The sequence below is a fragment of the Hemitrygon akajei genome, chromosome 6, assembly GCF_048418815.1.
Source record: "Hemitrygon akajei chromosome 6, sHemAka1.3, whole genome shotgun sequence".
NCBI lineage: Eukaryota > Metazoa > Chordata > Chondrichthyes > Myliobatiformes > Dasyatidae > Hemitrygon > Hemitrygon akajei.
In genome coordinates, this window is record NC_133129.1 from 116,401,553 (window position 1) to 116,424,286 (window position 22,734).

At 46.7% G+C, this 22,734-nt stretch overlaps 1 protein-coding gene across 2 annotated transcripts in view; it reads right to left on the bottom strand.

Moving 5' to 3' along the window:
- Window positions 1–5,258: 5,258 nt before the first annotated feature.
- Window positions 5,259–22,734, bottom strand: part of acp2 (acid phosphatase 2, lysosomal) — a 74,453-nt gene continuing 56,977 nt past the window's right edge. For both annotated transcript variants that reach the window (XM_073049090.1, XM_073049088.1), the window contains exons 6-11: window positions 14,900–14,995; window positions 14,263–14,395; window positions 13,872–13,963; window positions 12,945–13,048; window positions 8,319–8,494; window positions 5,259–6,854 (exon numbers count right to left, since the gene is read on the bottom strand). In XM_073049090.1, the coding sequence (XP_072905191.1) occupies window positions 6,706–6,854; window positions 8,319–8,494; window positions 12,945–13,048; window positions 13,872–13,963; window positions 14,263–14,395; window positions 14,900–14,995 (750 nt within the window). In that variant the 3' untranslated portion in view covers window positions 5,259–6,705. The remainder of the gene's footprint in view (window positions 6,855–8,318; window positions 8,495–12,944; window positions 13,049–13,871; window positions 13,964–14,262; window positions 14,396–14,899; window positions 14,996–22,734) is intronic.

A 22,734-nucleotide genomic window follows, 5' to 3' on the forward strand; every position in this document is an offset into this window, starting at 1 on the left:
GGGGCCACTGAAGTCAATCCGACCTTGTCCTTTGATGCGGCCCATAAGTCTGACGGAGAACGGTCTGTCTGGCTGATGGTGGTGGAGTAGTCCTTGCACTGAAAAGGGGGTAGCGTAATAGGTAAGGGTGCCATCTGTAGGCGTCTGGGGTACTCCTAAGATGCGTGGGTTTGCCTGCTGCCGCAGTCGATGGGCTAGGAAGCCTAGCTCCTTTGGTTTGTATCCAGCCGCCACTGACAAGGTGACATGGGGGGAATACAAGGCCTGACTGACTCCAAATTTCAGCAGCACTTGGAGAAGTAATGCTGTCCCTTCCTTGCCCGGCACCTCTCCTAGAACCGTGCTGTCCACAAAGGGAGCATATCGGATTTCCAGTTCCTTTGAGACCCCCCAGGGATCATAGGCCAGTGTCACATGTGGGTCGGGCACCTTGAGGGGCGGGTCAAAATCTCTGGGCTGAAGGTCTATGGACCACCATTGGAGAGGGTGGTAAGTCCAAAGGATTCTACCGGTCGCCGGGCCAGTACAGTAATGCCACCGTCAAGGCATTGATACTGAGGACAAGGGAGCATGGTAAATCTCTCCCTGCTAGATTTGTAGTCTGTGCTAACTGGACTTCAGTGCACTGGTCCCCAAATTGCACCTGTAAAGGCGCTGCCAGTGGGTAAGATCGCTGTTGTGCTGTCAGAGCTACCAGATCTCCTGACATTCCGAAATTATGCTGCGTTATACATGATGACTCGAGAGTGGAGGTAGTTGCCCCAGTATCTACCATAAAAGGGATATTAGTACCTTCTATACGGGCTCATCTTCTGGATTGTTAGTTAGCGTAGGAAATGTGGGTGGGCATCAGTGGCTCATCTAGTCAGGCCGAAAATGGGTTATCCGTGGTAAAAGGATGTCACCTGCTTGGATGTTCCGGCCTCCCTGGTGGGTTGTTTAAGCAGTAGGGGCAATCCTTTCTCCAGTGGTCCGCGGCACCATAGTGAAAACATCCCGTCAACCGGACACTGGACAGGGCGGGACGGAAGGTCGAGGGAACAGAGGTCTTCGACCACCACGGGGCTGAAGACTTGGAGCATAAGGTGGCCCATAAGTGGTGCTCTGGGTCCATCTGGAGGACTGTGTACCCATGGCCTGATTGGTCCACCAATCAGGGACACGATACTGGGGTTCCCTAATACCCTTCCCTTGGACAACATTGGTGGCGTGGAGAGGAGAGAATTGCAGCTTGGACAACTGCCGGTCTTCCATTAAAAAAAACTTTCCCTAGGCTTGCACCCTGGAAGCTTTCCAAGGTGCAAATCCATGGTCTATCGAGACTAACGGAGGCCTACTGGAGTTCTATCTGGTATCCCGTATTGTCAGTTTTCCGGCGGGGAGGCTGAGGTGGTCGCTGGACCAGCTCACATTTTACCTTTGTGGGCTTGGATTCTTTTATCGGGTCCCAACAGAATATGAGCGCTCACTTCATCTGGAGTCAGGAATTATCTGACCAGTCCATATTGTTGGTCCTGTTGGCAGTAGCGATATTCTCAGGGGTACATTGCAAGAGAATAGCATTAAACTGAGGTGAGGGATTACCAGCATTATAGGCAGTATCCCCAGCATAGGTTGAACAGGTGGAGCAGAAACAGTCCCCAAAGTCAGTACCGTCATCCTTTTCCTTGGGTCTACATTCTAAGACTTTGGTCATGTCAACAGGCTGCTGCAGGGTCGTCTTAAGGGCTCGTTTAATTTTGTCCACCTGTCACCGTGGGTCTTGGTTCGCTGCCAATTATTGTGATTGTCTAGTCCCTCGTACTATTTAGTCCGTTCATCCTGAGTGAGGGCCGTACACCACAGACTGAAAAGATCCTGGGGAGTAGCCTGATACATTTGAATGGTGCTTATTATATAGTCTATAAAATCGTCAGGATTCGTCTTCTGGTTAGGTGCTTTGCTCATCAGGATGAACATTTCAGGAGGTTTTTCACGGGGTATAAACGCACAAAGGGGGTTCATCGGCATTTCCATGGGGATTGGGGACAATTCGGGTCGGGAGCAATGTGGAGTGTTTGCATCCGGGGCCGCAGGTCCAAAGGGGTCATCATCATCATCATCATACTCCTCATCCGGGTCAATTAAGGGACCATCCCCTACCAAGCAGGTTTGCTTTCGGGCATGGGTTTTAGGTACTGGCAGCCGGGAGGGCTTTTCCTTTGACTGTTTGGCTTCTAGTTCTGGCTGCTATAGGGTCGCAAAACTCCTCCGGCCTCTGTCTCTGCTCCTGTTCTTTAGGTCCCTGAGGTGAGTAAGGAGGTGGTGGTTGGGGCGCCTGTTGTTGAAGGAGTGGAGGGTAAACTGGTGCCGTGGGGTGCACTAGCCAATCCTCCTCAGTTTCATCTGTACCATCAGTCTCATTTTGGAACATGGGTAATCCAGACATGTCCGGAGGTACCTGTTTTATGCTGGTAATTAGCACCCTCATGTCCTCGTCCAGTTGTCATGGTCCCTTCTGGCAATCCCCCCCCCCCCCCTTTGCTATTTACCTCAGGAATTGGGCCTCAATCCCCTCGTTTAGTTTCCAGTCATTCCCAGGTTCCACTAACTACACACACCTGCTTTCCATCAGCAAATGCAGTATAAAAACCCTGCGATCACAACAAGGAGCTGCCAGTTCTAAGTCTAGCATTGCTCCTGGATACTGATTCCACGCTCGCTACATCAAGTGCGCCTCCCAACTCTGCCTCTGCGCCCGTGTTCTGCACTTGGGTTCATCCGCCACCCCGCTTGTGTAACACCAGTTCCTTCTCCCATTTTCTCCCCCCTTTCCTGTCCTTTATCATGCTCCTCACACTGATACTTCAACACTTCCCATGGCTTGGGTTTGCCTTCCCTATCACATACACTAATCCCTCTTCTACGTGCACTATGTTCCCAACTACTTTGTCTAGAATTATTAGTTAATTCCTCGGCCGTTTTTCTCCATGTTGACATTAAAATTTTCCATTTTTCCCCTGAATTTCGTTTCCACATTGCCTTTTCTGCATTAATGAACTTCTCCATATTTCAGGTTCCCCCTAATGGCCACATTCCATCGCCCAGTTTCTTATTTAATGAGCCAGATAATTTATGAAAATTGTTCTCCTCCCTAGGATTCTCCTTACAAATTTTGAACAAGGGGGTATCCGGTCCTGATTTATCAAGAGTCTGACCCATTTTTCCTTAATCCATTAATCTCGTGCCCTGTCTCCCTGCACCCACAGGGTCCAGACCTTCGCGTGGGGGATTTCCCCTCTTAACAACCGCTCTAAAGCAGGGTGTTCAAGACAGGCAAATTATCGTAAGCTTACTTCAAAAAGTATTTATACCAGAGTGAATCCTCTAACTCTCCTTACACCAGCACAAAACCTCAAGCCCACTCTTCTTATATCAGGGAGAATCCTCAAGCTCATTATTCTTACCATAGTACTCGGGTAATCTTAATGGTTCTTCAGGAGTCCATCAGAAGATTTCCATAGAGGAAAGGGTCGTCAAGGTGGACAATTAATGAGAGAGATCAAGGTAAATCTTACCTTGTGGGCCCATCCATCTCAGGTCGCTGCCACCGAGCCGATCGCTGACGCCGTCTTACGAGGATGCCTCGTCTTGGACTCCAGGCTGGCTCGCCAAATTGTTAAACCTTACTTCTAATTATTACCCATTACCAGATGCAAGAACACACAGTACTACGGAAGATAAAGCAACAGCTTTTTTATTAGTAGCTCGCTACTAGAGAGAAACTTCCTTCAGCATTCTCTTGGAGTCTGCATAGGGGTCTCCAATTACTTGTACAAGCATGGCTCTTTTATACACATGTAATTGCGTACACTTGTTAAGCAATTGTGCAATTTCTTCTTTACTGCCCAGCAACAGTAACATAAGGTATTTATAAAGTAATTGATCCTTTGGCGAATCATTGTTCTAAGAACCTGTGTTAGGACACTGTCTCATCAGGCAGTTCTTTATTTAAACCTTGGTCTAGCAATTTCGAAAACAGTGTCTAGCATGTTCAGAAAACAGTGTATAATTAACACCGCATCCTCTGGCGTGTCAGCAACATCAAAATTACTCTTTAACCCCTTTTATTTCTTCAACTTTGCTAAGTTCCAACATTAAGTAGTATCCCTTTGGTTTGGGAGAAGGAGAATTATAGACTTTGACATTCTTTATGGAAAAGATACCCACTTAAATGTTTTGATTAGTCCTATCTTGTGGAGGACCATTCCCTTCCAGAGGAACTGACCTCAATATGACTGTTATTAATATTTAACTTATCAAAGAGTGTAATTATAGCTTTAATACTGAAAGAGCAGCAGTTATAGAACAAAAAGGATGTCATAAATGATTTTTGTCAAATTGCCTCAATTTTCTGATTTCCAGTTATACAAGTGCCGATAGTGAAGGACAAGTTATTTCTGAAGGAGAACCAGCGGATCTTCAGCAACACATAAAATACTGGAGAAACTTCAACTGTTTATTCCCCTCAGCATCGATAGAGAAGAATTATCAGCTGACATTTCAGGACTGGGAAAGTGTAACCAGAGAGCTGTGCCTGTCACGTGACAGCACTGCCCTCACCTGGTCGGAGGTCACACCACCTGCCAGTCAACATTTCGCCCCTCCCAACTAATCAATGCACACTTAACCATTGGCCACCTTAATTGGATTAACCTGTCTAGCACCAAGCCGTTGACCCCCTGACCTATAAAAGGTTCTACATGTGCTTGGCTCGCTCTCTTTTGCCATCCTCAAAGGACCAGCCTGCTTCACTCCAGGCTGAAGACTGCAGAACAGCACTGGAGACATGTGGCAAGATGTGCATTGAATAGGGTTGTGGAAGCGTTTATTGTTGTCCCTTTAGCAAAGAGCCATGCTTGCCCATAGCAAAGGGGTGGCAGATATTGTAGTTACTTTTCCCTTGCTTGTATGTGTACCTGTACACCGTCCCCACACTGTTTTCCCGTGTATTGTACTGCAGACCCGACTTTTCCCATGCTCCTCTATTCTAAGCGTGTTTGTGCAAATATTGTAGCCACTTGTGTTGTTCACAAGCTTTTCTCCCCTTGTAAATAAACTCCTTATTATTAAAACTCTGTGTCCAGAGCTCTTGCCTTTGAGATCCAAAGAATCTTTCTCATTTCCATCACAACAGAAAGGGGGCAGGGGTCAGAATAAAACGGCGGGGGTGGGTAGGGGGGAGGAGTTTCAATAAGTTCAACAATTACATTCTGATATTAAGGAAACAGTAATGAACTTTTAATTCATACACTGGGCAACTGGTTAAACCACTTCACATTGGAGACAGACCGGGTAAGGGTCACTGAAGGTCATCTGGGTTTTCACAACAGCACAGCATCATCAGTCACTTCCTCCCTCCCTAGCCTTCCAGCTGTCAGTCATAGAGCAATACAGCATGGAAGCCCTTCAGCCCAACATGTCCATGCCGACCCCCCAAATACACACCGACGAGCCTTGACACTTACAAATAGAACTGAACCAGCAGACTAAAGAGAACAAATTTTAGAAAGAGTATCAGCTGAAGAGAAAAGAGGAGTGTAAAGGAATCTTCCATGAGAACTTGCATTCCCCATCACTACAAGCAAGTCGTTGTGGAATAATCTTGATTCTTTCTCTCCTAGACGTTCCCTCCCAACTATGCAGACAATGCAAACTCACTTAGCATCATGTGCTGGCTTTTTTTTAAACTATATAATTAAAAAATCAACATTTCCAAATGAAAAGCAGCAGGTGAATTTTCTAATGGAAGGCAAAAGAACCACAGATGTAAATGTTTGCACTGGATATAACTATTCCCACCAGAACACAACACTGACACTGAGAAAAATATTGATTCCCATGCAGCATTTCCCAGGCCTCAAGAGGTGGAGATGGGGATAATGGTGAAAAAGACCAAAAGCAATACTTGCTGTCCCAAACATTACTCAACAGACCATAGAGCATCGTTTGGTTGTTTTATCTCGTGGCACACGACTGGAATGTAGAGAAGCTGCAGCCAATGGTACAATACCCTGTGAAGTGCCTCTACACCACGCACACCTTGTACACCAATGGCCGTGATGAGACTGAGCTGGCAGCTCCCAGAGGTGCCAGAGACCAAGCATCCTTGTGTCTACTGGAATGGTGATGGGACAGAGTTCACTGTTTCCACCCAGCTTTACTAAAGAATCAAGTATCCAGTGCAGATTTTTTGTCTACATTCCCCTTTACTCAAACAGTATTGCTTTTCTGCAGAAATTACACTTCAGACAACCTAAAGAGTGGAGTTAAACCCTGCCTATTGCACAAATCAAAACCAATTTAAAGTAACAAACACAAAATGCTGGAAGAGCAGGCCAGGCAGCATCTAGGAAAAGAGTACAGTCGACGTTTGAGGCCAAAACCCTTCGGCAGGACTGGAGAAAAAAAGCTGAGGAGTAGATTTAAAAAGGGTGGCGGGGGGGACGGAAACAGAGGGTGATAGGTAAACCTGAAGAGTGACAAACTGGAGGGAGTCACAAACAAGAGAAAATCTGCAGATGCCAGAAATACGAGCAACACACAAAATGCTGGAGGAACTCAGCAGGCCAGGCAGCGTCTATGGAAAGTAAGCTGCCTCAGCTATGGTCAGACTGCCCACCCCCACCCCCCAGTCACATGACTTCTCTTTATTCTTTGTCCTGATCAGAACAAAGTCCTCTCGGTCCCCTCATTTTCTTCAGCCACTTTCTGGTAGCCCAAGTATTGACCTTTGTTCCGGCAAATGAGCAGTGCAGTCAGCATAATGAGGAGCAGGACAAGACAGCAGCCCACAGCCAGGGCCAGGATCAGCTCTGTGAAGAGAGGGAGAGAGCAGGGTGTCAGGGAAGCCACTGTATCACCTAGTCTACAGCCCGCACCCACGCACTCTTGTCACCACGTGGACTTCTCTGCACGTTGAATCAAAGTGTAGAAACAGGCTATTTGGCCCATCTAGTCCATGCCAAACTAACATACTAACTATTCTCCTCAATCTGAAGTGGGACCATACCCCTTCTATCCACGTACCCATCCAAATTTCTCTTTGATATTGGAATCAAACCCACTGGACACCCATTCCACAATCTCACCACCCTCTGAATGAACAAGTTCCTATTCTCATGTTCCTTTAAACATTTCACCTCTCACCCTTCACCATGACTGATGGTTGTCATCCCACCCAACCTCAGTGGAAAAAGCCTGCTTGCATTTACCCTATCTAAACCCCTCATAATTTTGTATACCTCTATCAAATCTCCCCTCATTCTCTTAAACTCCAGTGAATAAAGTATTAACCTATTCAACCTTTCCCTATAACTGAGATCAAGTCCTGACAGCATCCTGTAATTTTTTTCTGCACTTTTTCAATCTTATTGCCTTCGTTTGCTCCTTTGCACATGGCTGTGTGATAGGAAGCAACAATTAGCCTGCAGCCCTGGACATGCAGCAATGCAGTTTGCATCATGCAACGCAATGGACAGTCGCAAGGTTACAGGAACATACCAGCACAGCACTGATCTCAGCAAAGCTCACCACTGTTCTTGAATCGGACGGCGTGGGATTTAAAGTTTCCTGCCAGGAGGTAGCTATGAGAAGGAGGCATGGCCCAGATGGTGAATGGATTGGATAGCACCTCCTGTAGATACTGCCGATGGAGGGGAGGAATGTGTCTGTGCTGTATTGAGCCAGTCCACTTCTCTCTGCAGCTCCTTACATTCAAACCAGCATACCAGAACATGATGCCAGTGAGGGTGCTTCCAACCATCCAGTAGACGATGGCACCTGAGAACGTAGAGCACTGCGACTTCCAGAAGATTGCCGATAAAGGGGCCTCACATAAGGTTATCAACCAAGGTTTCATAAGGTTAAATGAAAGTGCGTGGGAGAATGTAATGTGGATTGAGCATTCTGTGAATGGACAGAAAATGGTTGAATGAACCCATCATTTTTGTTTCGGGAGGCTGCTTCAGGCCACAAGAACGTTTGCCAGTCCCATCTCCGTTATAATGCAGCCTCTTTTTTGCTTCTCACCTGGCCCTTGCCCACTCATGGCCACCCCCATAGTCCAGCCAAGGGGTTGTTCATGTTGGGCCAAGGGGTCACAGTCCCAATGCAAGTTACTGGCCCTCTCCACTACTGGGACCAACTCCTAACATCATTAAGCTGCTTCTGTATTAAATTGGATGGGAGGAGCATTGCTGAGACTCGAAGGGATGATCGTCAGCTACTCAGTCGGGGTCAGCTGCTACTAACACGGCAGCCCTCTGTCAGAGACTTACCGATTTGGCGGTGGTTACTGGTATGGCCACATTCCTTACTCCAGTCATCAGGAACCACTTTTTTGGCAATCTGGATGAACTTATCCAAGGGACACTTTTGGGTGCAGGCTGGAAGAGTTAGAGGGTATGGTGCAGAAGAACTTTCATTTCTGTAGTACATCTCCACAGCGAAGGACCTGTAGAACAGCAGGTAATTTTGTACTTCCGAACAATATGTCAGTGTTAATCTCTGCAGCTGAGGCCAAGGATTTGTACACATCCAAGAGTTGCTCCCTCCTCCCTCCCTAACACTACTCCTGGCTCTCTAAGCCAGCTCTGCTCATTCCACCCAAACCCTCCACAAACCTGTTACACTTTGTTGCACTCTTATCAATATACTCATTTCTCCAAATTTCCTCGTGTTCCCTATCCCCATGTCCTGCTTCACTGACCACTCAGCCGAATCCTTTCCCGCTCTCTCCTCCAGGCAGCCCCCAGTTTCCCCACATTCCATTTCCCTTCTTTCGCTCATTTCCCCAAGACCGGACACTTCTCATCCTTCTTTAGCACACTCTAACTCAATAAACGACTCCCACATATAAGAAATCTGAACTGCTTCTCTCCCCCAGTTGCAACCTGATTTGCTAAGTACCTAGCACACAGAACATAGACAGTACAGGTGCTGGGCTTGCAACTGTTCACAATATACACTAAACATCTGGAAGTGGGGACCAAGGGTAGTGTATCTAATTTTGCTGATGATGCTAAATTGAGTGGATAACAAATCGTGCAGAGGATACGGAGAGATATAGATAGGCTAAGTGAGTGGGTAAGGGTCTGGCAGATAGAGTACAACGTTGGTAAATATGAGGTCATCCACTTTGGAAGGGAAAATGGAAGATAAAATTATTATTTAAATGGTAAAAGATTCCAGCATTCTGCTGTGCAGAGGGACTTGGGAGTGCTTGTACATGAATCACAAAAGGTTGGTTTTCAGGTGCAGCAGGCTATCGAGACATCAAATGGGATGTTGGTCTTCATTGCTAGAGGGATTGAATTTAAGAGCAGGGAGGTTATGCTGCAACTGTACAGGGTACTGGTGAGGCTGCACCTGGAGTACTGTGTGCAGTTCTGGTCTCCTTACTTGGGGAAGGATATACTGGCTGTGGAGGTGGTGCAGAGGAAGTTCACCAGGCATTCCAGACATGAGGGGCTTAGACTATGAGGAGAGATTGAGTTGCCTGGGACTGTATTCACCGGTATTCAGAAGGATGAGGGGAGATCTTACAGAAACATATAAAATTATGAAAGGGATAGATAAGATAGAGGCAGGAAATTTGTTTCCACTGGTAGCTGAGACTAGATCTGTGGGACATAGCCTCAAGATTCGGGAGAGTAGATTTAGGATGGAGATGAAGAGGAACTGCTTGTCCCAAAGAGTGGTAAATCTGTGAAATTCTCTGCCCAATAAAGCCGGTACGTCAGTAAATATATTTAAGAGGTTGGATAGATTTTTGCATATTCGGGGAATTAAGGGTTATGGGGAAAAGACAGGTAGGTGGAGATGAGTCCATGGTCAGATCAGCCATGATCTTATTGAATGGTGGAGCAGGCTTTAAGGCCAGATGGCCTACTCCTGCTCCCATTTCTTATGTTCTAATGTATCCACTACTCTGTAAAAAACCTAGCTGACATCTCCCCCACCCCTAATATCTTCCTCCAATCACCCTAAAATTATGCCCTCTCATATTAGTCAATTTCTCCTTGAGAAAAAAAAATCCTTTGGTTGTCCACTCAATCAATGCCTCTTTATCATTTTGTACACCTCTATCGAGTCATCTTACACCCTCCTTCACTCTAAAGAAGAAAGTGCCAGCTTGCTCAACCTACCCTCATAATCCTCTGCACCCTCTCTAAAGCTTCCATATCCACCCTATAATGTGGAGACCAGACCTGAACTCCAAGTGTTTCCTGCATTTTCTGTTCTTCTGCTTCAGAAGAGTCTTGGTTGACAAAAGACATAGGAGCAGAATTAGACCACTTTGCCCATTGAGTCTCCTCCGTCATTCCATCATGGCCAATTTATTACCCCTCTCAACCCCATTCTCCTACCTTCTCCCTGTAACCTTTGATGCCCTGACTAACCAAGAACCTACCAACCTCCGCTTTAAATATAATCAATGACTTGGCCTTCTCAGCTGTGCACTGAATTCCACAGATTCATTACCATCTGGCTAAAGAAATTTCTTCTCATTTCTGTTCTAAATAGCTGTCCCTATTCTAAGGCTGTGCCCTCTGGTCCTAGACTCACCCCCTATAGGAAACATCCTGTCCACATCCACTATCTATGCCCTCTGTTCTTAGACTCCCCCCAATATAGGAGACATCCTCTCTGCATTCACTCTATCTGTGCCCTCTGGTCCTAGACTCACCCCTGTAGGAAACATCCTCTCCATCTATGCCCTCTGGTCCTAGACTCCCCCACTATAGGAAACATCCTCTCCATCTATGCCCTCTGGTCCTAGACTCCCCCACTATAGGAAACATCCTCTCCATCTATGTCCTCTGGTCCTAGACTCCCCCACTATAGGAAACATCCTCTCCATCTATGCCCTCTGGTCCTAGACTCCCCCACTATAGGAAACATCCTCTCCATCTATGTCCTCTGGTCCTAGACTCCCCCACTATAGGAAACATCCTCTCCATCTATGCCCTCTGGTCCTAGACTCCCCCACTATAGGAAACATCCTCTCCATCTATGTCCTCTGGTCCTAGACTCCCCCACTATAGGAAACATCCTCTCCATCTATGTCCTCTGGTCCTAGACTCCCCCACTATAGGAAACATCCTCTCCATCTATGCCCTCTGGTCCTAGACTCCCCCACTATAGGAAACATCCTCTCCATCTATGCCCTCTGGTCCTAGACTCCCCCACTAAGAGAAACATCCTCTTCACGTTCACTCTATCTGTGCCCTCTGGTCCTAGACTCCCCCACTAAGAGAAACATCCTCTCCGCATCCACTCTATCTGTGCCCTCTGGTCCTAGACTCCCCCACTATAGGAAACATCCTCTCCATCTATGTCCTCTGGTCCTAGACTCCCCCACTATAGGAAACATCCTCTCCATCTATGCCCTCTGGTCCTAGACTCCCCCACTATAGGAAACATCCTCTCCATCTATGCCCTCTGGTCCTAGACTCCCCCACTAAGAGAAACATCCTCTTCACGTTCACTCTATCTGTGCCCTCTGGTCCTAGACTCCCCCACTAAGAGAAACATCCTCTCCGCATCCACTCTATCAGTGTCCTCTGGTCCTAGACTCCCCCACTATAGGAAACATCCTCTCCACATCCACTCTATCTGTGCCCTCTGGTCCTAGACTCCCCCACTATAGGTAACATCCTCTCCACATTCACTCTATCTGTGCCCTCTGGTCCTAGACTCCCCCACTAAGGGAAACATCTTCTCCGCGTCCACTCTATCTGTGCCCTCTGGTCCTAGACTCCCCCACTATAGGAAACATCCTCTCCATCTATGCCCTCTGGTCCTAGACTCCCCCACTATAGGAAACATCCTCTCCATCTATGCCCTCTGGTCCTAGACTCCCCCACTGTAGGAAACATCCTCTCCGCATCCACTCTATCTGTGTCCTCTGGTCCTAGACTCCCCCACTATAGGAAACATCCTCTCCACGTCCACTCTATCTGTGCCCTCTGCTCCTAGACTCCCCCACTATAGGAAACATCCTCTCCACGTCCACTCTATCTGTGCCCTCTGCTCCTAGACTCCCCCACTATAGGAAACATCCTCTCCACGTCCACTCTATCTGTGCCCTCTGCTCCTAGACTCCCCCACTATAGGAAACATCCTCTCCACGTCCACTCTATCTGTGCCCTCTGCTCCTAGACTCCCCCACTATGGGAAACATCCTCCCCACATCCACTCTATCTGTGCCCTCTGCTCCTAGACTCCCCCACTATAGGAAACATCCTCTCCACGTCCACTCTATCTGTGTCCTCTGGTCCTAGACTCCCCCACTATAGGAAACATCCTCTCCACATCCACTCTATCTGTGCCCTCTGGTCCTAGACTCCCCCACTATAGGAAACATCCTCTCCACATTCACTCTACTTGAGCTTTTCAATATTTTAAAGGTTTCAATGAGATTCCACCCCACCCTCTCCTGCCATCATCATTCTTCTAAACTCCAGCAAGAACAGGCCCAGAGCAATCAAATGCTCCTCATACGTTAACCCTTTCATTCCCGGACTCATTCTCATTAATCTCCTCAGGACCCTTGCCAGTGCCAGCACATCCTTTTTTACATAAGGGACCCAAAACAAGTGCAGTCTGACCAATGCCTTAAAAGCCTCAGCATCACATCTTTGCTCTTGTATTCTAGTCCTCTCGAAATGAATGCTAACATTGTATTTGCCTTCCTTACCATTGACTTAACCTACAAATTAACCTTTAGGGAAACGTGCACTAGGACTAAGGCAGAACCCCAGTTCCTGCAGACCCTGTCCGGGAAGCTGAAACACTCCTCCCACAGTCAGCAGACAGATCAAATCCCAGCAAACGGGGTCCCGATGAGGTGCAGCTAGAAGTGCCAGTGCACTGCGTGTTGATTCCATAGCAGGACCTACCCATCATCCTCCAGGTACAGCTCAACTATGTGGCAGGCAGCGTAAGGGGCAGACAGGTTGTAAACACTCAGAGCCATCTGAAGAGCTGCAATTGTTGTGTCGTGCTGAAAACAGATTAATATTGTTCATAATTACAGAAGTAATTCACTCAAGAACGCCGGCAACACCCGCACAAACTATGGCTTTGTACATAAACTGTCTTAGATCAAATATCACGAACTATGCAGTTTTACTGGTCAAGCCCAGCGGTGTTCCAGGTTATGGCACCAAGACCACAACAGCACACACACAGCACCAGAAGGGACCCTCTACAAATGTATCAAGTTGAAAGAACTCTCCTAACCCACACAGGGGTGTTGGACACCTTCAATGAAGGGTGTACCCAATATAGTCAATCGTGATATAATTTATCGATCTATTTATTTACAATTTATTAATTTCCATTCCCTGTTCTGGCTCCCCTCATATCCCTTCTCATCATCTCCCTTTGGTGCCCTTTGTCCTTCCCTTTCTTTTATAGACCACTGTCCTTGCCTATCAGATTCCTCCTTCTTCAGCCCTCTACCTCTTCCACCAATCACCTTCCAGCTTCTCACCATCCCTTCTCCCCCACCCACCCAACCTTCCCCTTCACTTATCACTGGCCAGCCTGTAGCCCTTCCTCTGCCCCACTTTCTAATTCTTCTTTCTTCCTCTTCCATTCTAGTCTTGATGAAGGGTCTCAACCCAAACTGTTAGCTGTCAATTTCCCTTCATAGATGTTTCCTTGAGCCAGTGAGTTCTTCCAGCATTTTATGTTGCTCTGGATTGCCAGCATCTCTGTCTTGCATCTATAATTTATCAGTGGTGACCTTATGTAGCTAAACTGAGGACCTGAGGCAGACACAATACTGCTCGTTCCGGTATCTGAACACCAGAAGGACTCACCGCTGAGTACATGATCAGTTTCGGGTTTGGTGTTGGAGATGACGTCTTCAATGATTGTTCAATATTCTGGAGAATCTTCTTCACGAGCATACCTAGAACAAGAAAGCAAAGTCAAACGGGAAAAGCATGAAGTCAGTCCAGGAACTGATACCAGTTCAGTAATGTCACAGATTACTCCCCATGCTGGCACTAGGCACAAGGATGCAGATATCCTATCAGGGAGTGGGTCAGTGTGGGGTGGGCATCAGATGGGTCAGTGTGGGAGGGAGGAAAGCAGACTGGTCACAGACTGGACAGGAGGGGAATGGACCCACCTGCCAGTTCTCTTCCACCCTTTTTTCATGCCTTCTTTTCCCTTCTTGGGTCCAGCTCAGACCCTGGGAAAACTCACCCCCCTGGAGCCGCGACTTCTCCTCTTGCTTGTACATTCCATATGCGACATGGAGAGCGAATTCCTTCAGCAACATCAGGCGCTCCATGACAGAAGGGGTCACCCAGGAAGGCACGGTTTTGTTGTGGAGTTGCTGCCAAGATGAAATGGATGCTGTTTACATGCTGACACTGCAAACAGCCTGAACACACCTCAGCCCTGACCAGCCAGCAGCGCACGTTTATCACAACGGCCACTGTACCAGAACGCTGCCTTGGAAATATCTCCAGAACCTCAGCCAATCCGGTCAAATCTCGTAACAAACTGCTCTTCACCTCAGTGATCTCTTAGCCCAATTGTCCACTAAAGAAAATATCAGCACATTATCCACAGTTTACCCACTGCATCAGAACCCTATGCTTACTGTCACCCCCTTTTCACTGTCACATGCACATAACCAAAGTCAGATTTTAAATCCAAAGATTGGGAGCTCTGCAGGGGGAAGGAAAGGAATGAGGGGTGTGTATGAGCGTAAGTGTGCACACGCATGTGTGTGTGTATGTATGTGTACGTGTATGTGTGCACGTGTACGTAAGTGCCCCTGTTCTCTGTTCATCTGTAAAACAACTGCAGTTTGTCACAAGTCTATGGTGCTCACCTCACAAAACAGGGTGTCGTAAATAAACCAAATGGTTTCTAATGACATCTTCTCTCTGGGAACCCCAGTGGCATTCACAAGCATGTCCAGGAATTCCTTAGAGAGATGGGAAAGGAGCAAATGTTAATCAGAAGGAGCAGTGTTCACTGAGAAAAGACAGAATCACTGTTACATCATTCTTGGATTCCCTGAACCAAGGTATTCACAAAGAGTTCAGACTTCTGTCCAAAACTTTAATTCTGACATTTTCCAAACCATTCCTGTAACAGCAGTATCCAGATCAGAGACACAAGAACTGCAGATCCTGGAAATATGGAGCAGAATTCAATGATGCCGGAGGAACTCAGTCTGTCAGAAAGGAAATGGGTAGTCAACGTTTCAAGTTAAGACCCTTCAGCAAGAATGAAAGGTAGAGAGGAGATGGCCAGTGGAAAGAGGTGAACGGAAGGGTTGGACCAAGAGCCGGTAGTCTCCATCATTCTCTCATCGACATCCCTCCCCAGCTATACCCCCAACGTCTCGAGCATTTTAATCTGTAGGAGTGTAATGCCTATGCCTGCCTCAGCACCATCCGAAGCCCTAAACAGCCCTTACAGCTGAGGCAGACTTGCTTATTGCATCCAGTGTTCCCAATGGTGAGGCCAGTTGGCCACACATCTGTGCTGTGTTCGCCATGGTCATCTGGAACTCCCAATGCCAGCCATTTTAATTCTCCACCGACCTGTCTGGCCTTGCTCACCTCCTCTGCCAGAATGAAGCTTAACAAAAAGTAAGAGAACAACACCTCATAATCTACCTGGGTAACCTACACCCTGATAGCATGAACATCGACTTCCCCAACTTCAGGTAAAGTGCTGCTCTCACTTAGAAACATAGAAAAACTACAGCACAATACAGGCCCTTCAGCCCACAATGCTGTGCCAAACGTGTACTTACTTTTGAAATTGCCTAGGGTTACCCATAGATCTCTATTTTTCTAAGCTCCATGTACCTGTCCAGGAGTCTCTTAAAAGACCCTATCACATCCACCTCCACCACCGACGCTGGCAGCACCACTCTCTGAATAAAAAACTCACCTTGACATCTCACTGTACCTGCTTCCAAGCACCTTAAAACTGTGCCCTCTCATGATAGCCATTTCAGCCCTGGAAAAAAGCCTCTGACTATCCACATGATTAATGGCTCTCATCATCTTATACACCTCTATCAGGTCACCTCTCATCCTCCATCGCTCCAAGGAGAAAAGGCCAAGTTCACTCAACCTATTCTCATAAGGCATGCTCCCCAATCCAGGCAACATCCTTGTAAATCTCCTCTGCACCCTTTCAATAGTTTCCACATCCTTCCTGTAGTGAGGCGACCAGAACTGAGCACAGTACTCCAAGTGGGGTCTGACCAGGGTCCTATATAGCTGCAACGTTACCTCTCAGCTCCTAAACTCAATCCCACGGTTGATGAAGGCCAATGCACCGTATGCCTTCTTAACCACAGAGTCAACCTATGCAGAAGCTTTGAGTGTCCTATGGACTCGGACCCCAAGATCCCTCTGATCCTCCACACTGCCAACAGTCTTGCCATTAATGTTATATTCTGCCATCATATTTGACCTACCAAAATTAACCACCTCACCCTTATCTGGGTTGAACTCCATCTGCCACTTCTCAGCCCAGTTTTGCATCCTACCAATGTCCCGCTGTAACCTCTGACAGCCCTCCACACTATCCACAACACCCCCAACCTTTGTCATCAGCAAATTTACTAACCCATCCCTCCACTTCCTCATCCAGGTCATTTATAAAAATCACAAAGAGGAGTCCCAGAACAGATCCCTGAGGCACACCACTAGTGACCGACCTCCATGCAGAATACGATCTGTCTACAACCACTCTCTGCCTTCTATGGGCAAGCCAGTTCTGGATCCACAAAGCAAGGTCCCCTTGGATCCCATGTTTCCTTGCATGGGGTACCTTATCAAATATCTTTCTATGCCTGTGTCAGGTTACCCCTCAGCCCCTTCACTCCAAGGAAATCAAGTTCAAGTTTATTGTTACTCAACCACACGTGAATACAACCAAATGAAACAGCATTACTCCGGGGCCAAGCTGCAAAACACAGTACAGTACCAACAGTCACACACAGCACAAGACAGCTATAGCACATAAAATAGCAAGCACATACAAGATCAGTCACACAAAAAAAGCCAACACCCCAAGGCCATGAATATTGCAGCGCTCTGTAATCAAACACAATATGACTTGTCTTCAGCTGAGCGAGCACTGGGGGCGGGGGGGGGCAGCACCAACTCCAGCTTGGATGCCACGCCACACTGCCCCTGGCACTCCGGTTTAGCGCACTGACTCCAACACCTCTCTCCTGGGCGGCAGTAAACAGGTGACACTGAGTTTGAGGCCTAGATCTCGCTACAACAAGGCCACGCAGGTTCCCTGCCATCTACCAATAAATCAGTGAGTCTAACTTGCAGCATTCTCCATCAACAATGTCCACAGGGTCTTGTGATCACAAGAAAAGCGACTAAGGCAATCAGTGGCTGTTGGACTGCACACTGACTCCTCTCACACCAACAGCAGCATGATCCACACCAAGTCGTGTCAGAGGCTTTTCCCCAGGGCTGAAATGGTTAACAAGCAGTTTTTAGATGCTTGGAAGTAGGAGATGTCAGGGGTAAGTTTTGTTCTTCCGCACAGAGAGTGGTGAGTGCGTGGAATGGGCTGCTGGCAACGGAGGTGGAGGCAGATACGATAGGGTCTTTTAAGAGACTCCTGGATAGGTACATGGAGCTTAGAAAAATAGAGGGCTATGGGTAACCCTGGGCAATTTCTAAAGTAAGTACATGTTTGGCACAGCATTGTGGGTTGAAGGGCCTGTATTGTGCTGTAGGTTTTCTGTGTTGCTTCCAAGTCCAGCTCCTCCAGTTTCTCCATCAACAGACAACTTCCTGATAGAGTAGACCTGCAGTCCTGCAAGTTTTTAATGTCCAGCAGGGCCTTGTGATAATAAAAAATGAGTTTAAAATAGACAATAACACCTTTGGCTAGCCCCGTACTGGAAGGATAAAGTCCAGCCTAATCAATCTCTCCCCATAACTAGAGTTCTTCAGTCCAGGCAAGATCCTGATGAACCTTCCCTGCACTCACTTCAGCACAATCGCATCCTTCCTACAACGTGGCAACCGGAACACCACACAAGGCTTTGTGATCTAATCAGTGTTTTAGAAACTTACAAGAACTTTATATTCCCTGCCCCAACTTCTGCCATATGCCTTCCTCACCACCTAGCTACCTGGGTTTACACTTCAAAGATTCAAGGATTCAAAGTACACGCTGTATGCAGTATACAATCCTGAGATTCATTTTCTCACAAACAGCCACAAAACAAAGTAAACATCAAACACCAAACACACTAAAAAAATCATGTAATTGGCACAAAACAAGTGAATAACACACAGAGTATCGAACGTCACACCGCAGTCCTTGAAACGGTCTAGGGATGAACAGTTCAGCACTGCGTCACTCGTTAAATGCAGATTGCAGAGCTAGTCCGTGTGGAAGTGCACAAAACAGCAATAAAAAAGGAGAAACCAGAAACACACATAACATGAACTGCAGAGTCCCCTTAAAACAAGTCCAATTAACAAACAGCACCGATCAAACCCTGCCCAAGACCACTGCACCTTTGTCCGACAGCAGCGAGTGAGCAGAGGGAAACCAGTCAAACACAAGCAGATGGCACTGAACACCTTCCACTCTCATTCTCATTGATTTCAATCTTGCTTGGCACTTTAATTGGTGAGTTGGTTGAGAACTGGAGCCAATCATGGGTTTCTGCCCTGCCATTAGGCACACTCCATTCTCAACCACGCTCTCAATTGCACCAAATTCCCTCAGGGACAGCAAAAGCACGAGATCGCTCAGTCTGCCCAAAAAACACATTTTCAAAATGTAAATTACACGCTCCATTTGCACACGGATTAGTAACAGGAGTATATTTTTTAAAAGGAGAAGATGATGAAGTAGTTTTGTGAACTGTCTGCAGGACTTCTCCGTTAGTCACACTGGTCACTGGTGCCATCTTACAAGGCTTCCAGAAACCATGAATTTGAAGCCTTTGACTTCCCACGCTGCACCATTTCTCACTTGCTGAGATTAGATTAAATTCAATCTGCCAAAGCTCTGCCCAGATTTCCATCTGAATACATTTCACCGTAGCCCCAGACAACCATCTTTGCTATCCACAATACCAGTAATTTTCATGTCATACTCAAACATCAAGGATCCCTGTAGAACAGTAATGGGCACAGACTTTGAATCAGAAAAGAAAACAATCACCTCTTTCTGCCTCCTGTAACCAAGACAATTTTGGATCTAATTAGCCAACTCACCTTGAATCCCTTGTGCCTTGACCTTCTGAACCTGTCTTCCATGCATAACTTTGCCCGTACAGAAGACAATGACTACTTTCCTGCTTTCATCAACCTTCTTAGTTACCTTCTCAAAAACACAATCAAATTAGCGAGGCAGAATTTCCCCTGCACAAAGCCATGCTGACTATTCCTGATCTGCCCCTGTCATTCCAAGTGTTGATATCCTTCAGAATTTTCTCTAACAATTTCCCCTATCTGGGATGCAAGGTTTATCTCCATTGCCCTTCTTAAATGAAGGAACAATGTTAACTAATCTCTAGTCTTCTGGTGCCTCACGTCTGGCTGACAAAGGTGCACAAATCTCCATCAGGGCCCCAGCCATCTCTTTCAGAGCAACCTGGGGCAGATCACATCCAACCCTGGGGATTTATCAGTTTTCATGCATTCCATAACAACTAACACACTTCCTTCTTAACACTGACGTGCTCCTGGCCATCAACGTACCCCTCTCTGAAATCAGCAACGTCATGTTCCTCTCCTCGATGAATACCAATGCGAGGTATTCACGTAGCACCTCACTTACATTGCTTGGTTCTTCATGAAGACCCCCATTGGTCTCTCATTATGCGGTGCATTCTACCACAGGGAGACAATATGCAGCCTGTGTAACCAATTTACAGAACAATCCTTTCTAACACCAATCACGATCAAACTGTCAGTCACACTTTAACTCTCAGCCTCCTGAAACAATTTCAACATTTAAGTGAAGTTTGGATAGGTACATGAACAGAAGTATGAAGGGCTGTGGTTCCAGTCCAGCATGGACTGGATGGGCCAAATGGCCTGTTTTCTGTGCTGTACTTCCCGACGACTCTATAACCTCTGTATCCTACACTCTGACTACCCTCTTGCTTATGATATAAAATGTCAATACACAAATACACTGCTGATTGACAAAAAAAGGATATGAAGAAAAAAAACTACCATTTTAAAAAGGCTCAAGCTGTTTTGGTTTAGAATACATTATACAAAGTTATGGATACTGATTCAATAACAGCCAATGGGGAATTAGAAAAATTTGTTAGAAATCTGATTGCAAAACCTGAAAAGGATCACCAAGGTCTCTCCTCCACCCATCTGCGATATTTATCAGGTACACTGGATACACAGGATCCTGAACATCGTCGATGATCCCTCCCATCTATCCAACAATCTCTTTGACCCGCTACCATCAGGCAGGAGGTGCCATAGCACTAGGACCGGACTGCTGGAATGGGAAACTGCTCCTTCCTCCAGGCCGTAAAACTGCCAAACTCAGCCAGTTCTCACCACCTATGAAGCAGCAGTTGAGTTACACTGTTCACTTTTTTACCTGTGACTTATGCTAAATGTCAATCTTCTGGAATATGTTTTATTATTTGTTGGTTTATTTGTGGCAATATTACTTTATGTATTGTGTGTAAGTATTGTGCGCCTTGGTTCACAGTAACTTTGTTTTTGTTTGGCTCCATACATTTGACAGACAATAAACTTGAACTTGAAGAGACTAACCTTAAGCCACTGGCTCTTTGAAAGACCCGGTGCAGACATGTTGTGCAAAATGGCTCCTTCTGTTCTGCACCATGTATCATTCTACAGGCACAGAAGAATGACAGGCAGCAACCCCCTACAAAGGTAGTGCAGCAACAAGCAGAAGACAGGACACAGAGTCTGCAAAAGGAGACAGACAACACGTAAGTGGGCAAGAGACAGGCAGGTAGAGTGTAAACCAGGGAAATTAAAAGTTATTCATTTTGGTTGGAAGGATTGAAAACGCTGGGAAACAAGTAAACTATAATGGTCTAGATGTTGGAGCCTGTTACACAGTTATGTCAGATAGAACAATTAGGAACATTTTGCTCACCTTTGCCTTTACTGCAAGCTATTGTAGAGTGAGAGTAAAGGAGCTTCGCTACAATTACGGAAGGCAATGGTAAGACAACACCTGGCATACTGTGTGCAGTTTTAGTCACCCTACCAAAGGGCAACCCATACCCTCTAACATCCTGAGTTTGCGTTGCTTTAGAATCAACGCCATGTAAACTCATTGTTATTGCAACACGATGTGGGTCTTTTTACAAGCAAGGATGCAGCAAGATTGTGTCACAACAATCAGAATCAGTTGTAATATCACTGGTATATCTTGTGAAATTTGTTGTTCTGCAGAAACAATACATAACAATAATCCAAATTTCACTGAGAAACACATATAAAAATTAAAGTATTGAAATAAGAGAGCAATAGGAGCAAGCTGGTGTTTATGGGTTCAATGTCCATTTAGAAATCTGATGGCTAGGTGGAAGAAACTGTTCCTGAAACATTGAGTGTGTCTCTTCAGGCTCCTGTACCACCTCCCTCATAGAAGCAATGAGAGGGGGGCATGTCCTCAGTGATGGATGGCACCTTTTTGAAGCACTGCCTTTTGAATGTTCTCGATGCTGGGGAGGCTTGTGCCCATGATGGAGCTGGCCGAGTTTACAACTTCCTGCAGTTCTTTCTAATCCTGTGCAGTGGCTCCTCCATACCAGACAGTAATGCAACCAGTTAGAAAGCTCTCCATGGTACTCCTAGAAATTTGTGAGAACCTTTGGTGACATAGCAAGTCTCCTCAAAGTCCTACATCATGGCCAGGTATGGAAACACCAATGCCCTTGAATGGAAAATCCTACAAGTAGTAGTGGAAACAGCCCAGTCCTCCACAGGTGAAGCCCTCCCCACCACTGAGCACATCTACATGGAGCACTGTTGTAGGAAAGCAGCCTCCATTATCAGGGACCCCCACAACACAGACCATGCTCTCTTCTTGCGGCTGCCAGCAGGAAGGTAGAGGAGCCTCAAGTCCCACACCACCAGGTTCAGGAACAGTTATAACCCCTCAACCATCAGGTCCCACACCACCAGGTTCAGGAACAGTTATTACCCCTCAACCATCAGGTCCCACACCACCAAGCTCAGGAACAGTTATTACCCCTCAACCATCAGGTCCCATACCACCAGGTTCAGGAACAGTTATTACCCCTCAACCATCAGGTCCCACACCACCAAGCTCAGGAACAGTTATTACCCCTCAACCATCAGGTACCACACCACCAGGTTCAGGAACAGTTATAACCCCTCAACCATCAGGTCCCACACCACCAGGTTCAGGAACAGTTATTACCCCTCAACCATCAGGTCCCACACCACCAAGCTCAGGAACAGTTATTACCCCTCAACCATCAGGTACCACACCACCAGGTTCAGGAATAGTTATAACCCCTCAACCATCAGGTCCCACACCACCAGGTTCAGGAACAGTTATTACCCCTCAACCATCAGGTCCCACACCACCAAGCTCAGGAACAGTTATTACCCCTCAACCATCAGGTCCCACACCAAGCTCAGGAACAGTTATTACCCCTCAACCATCAGGTCC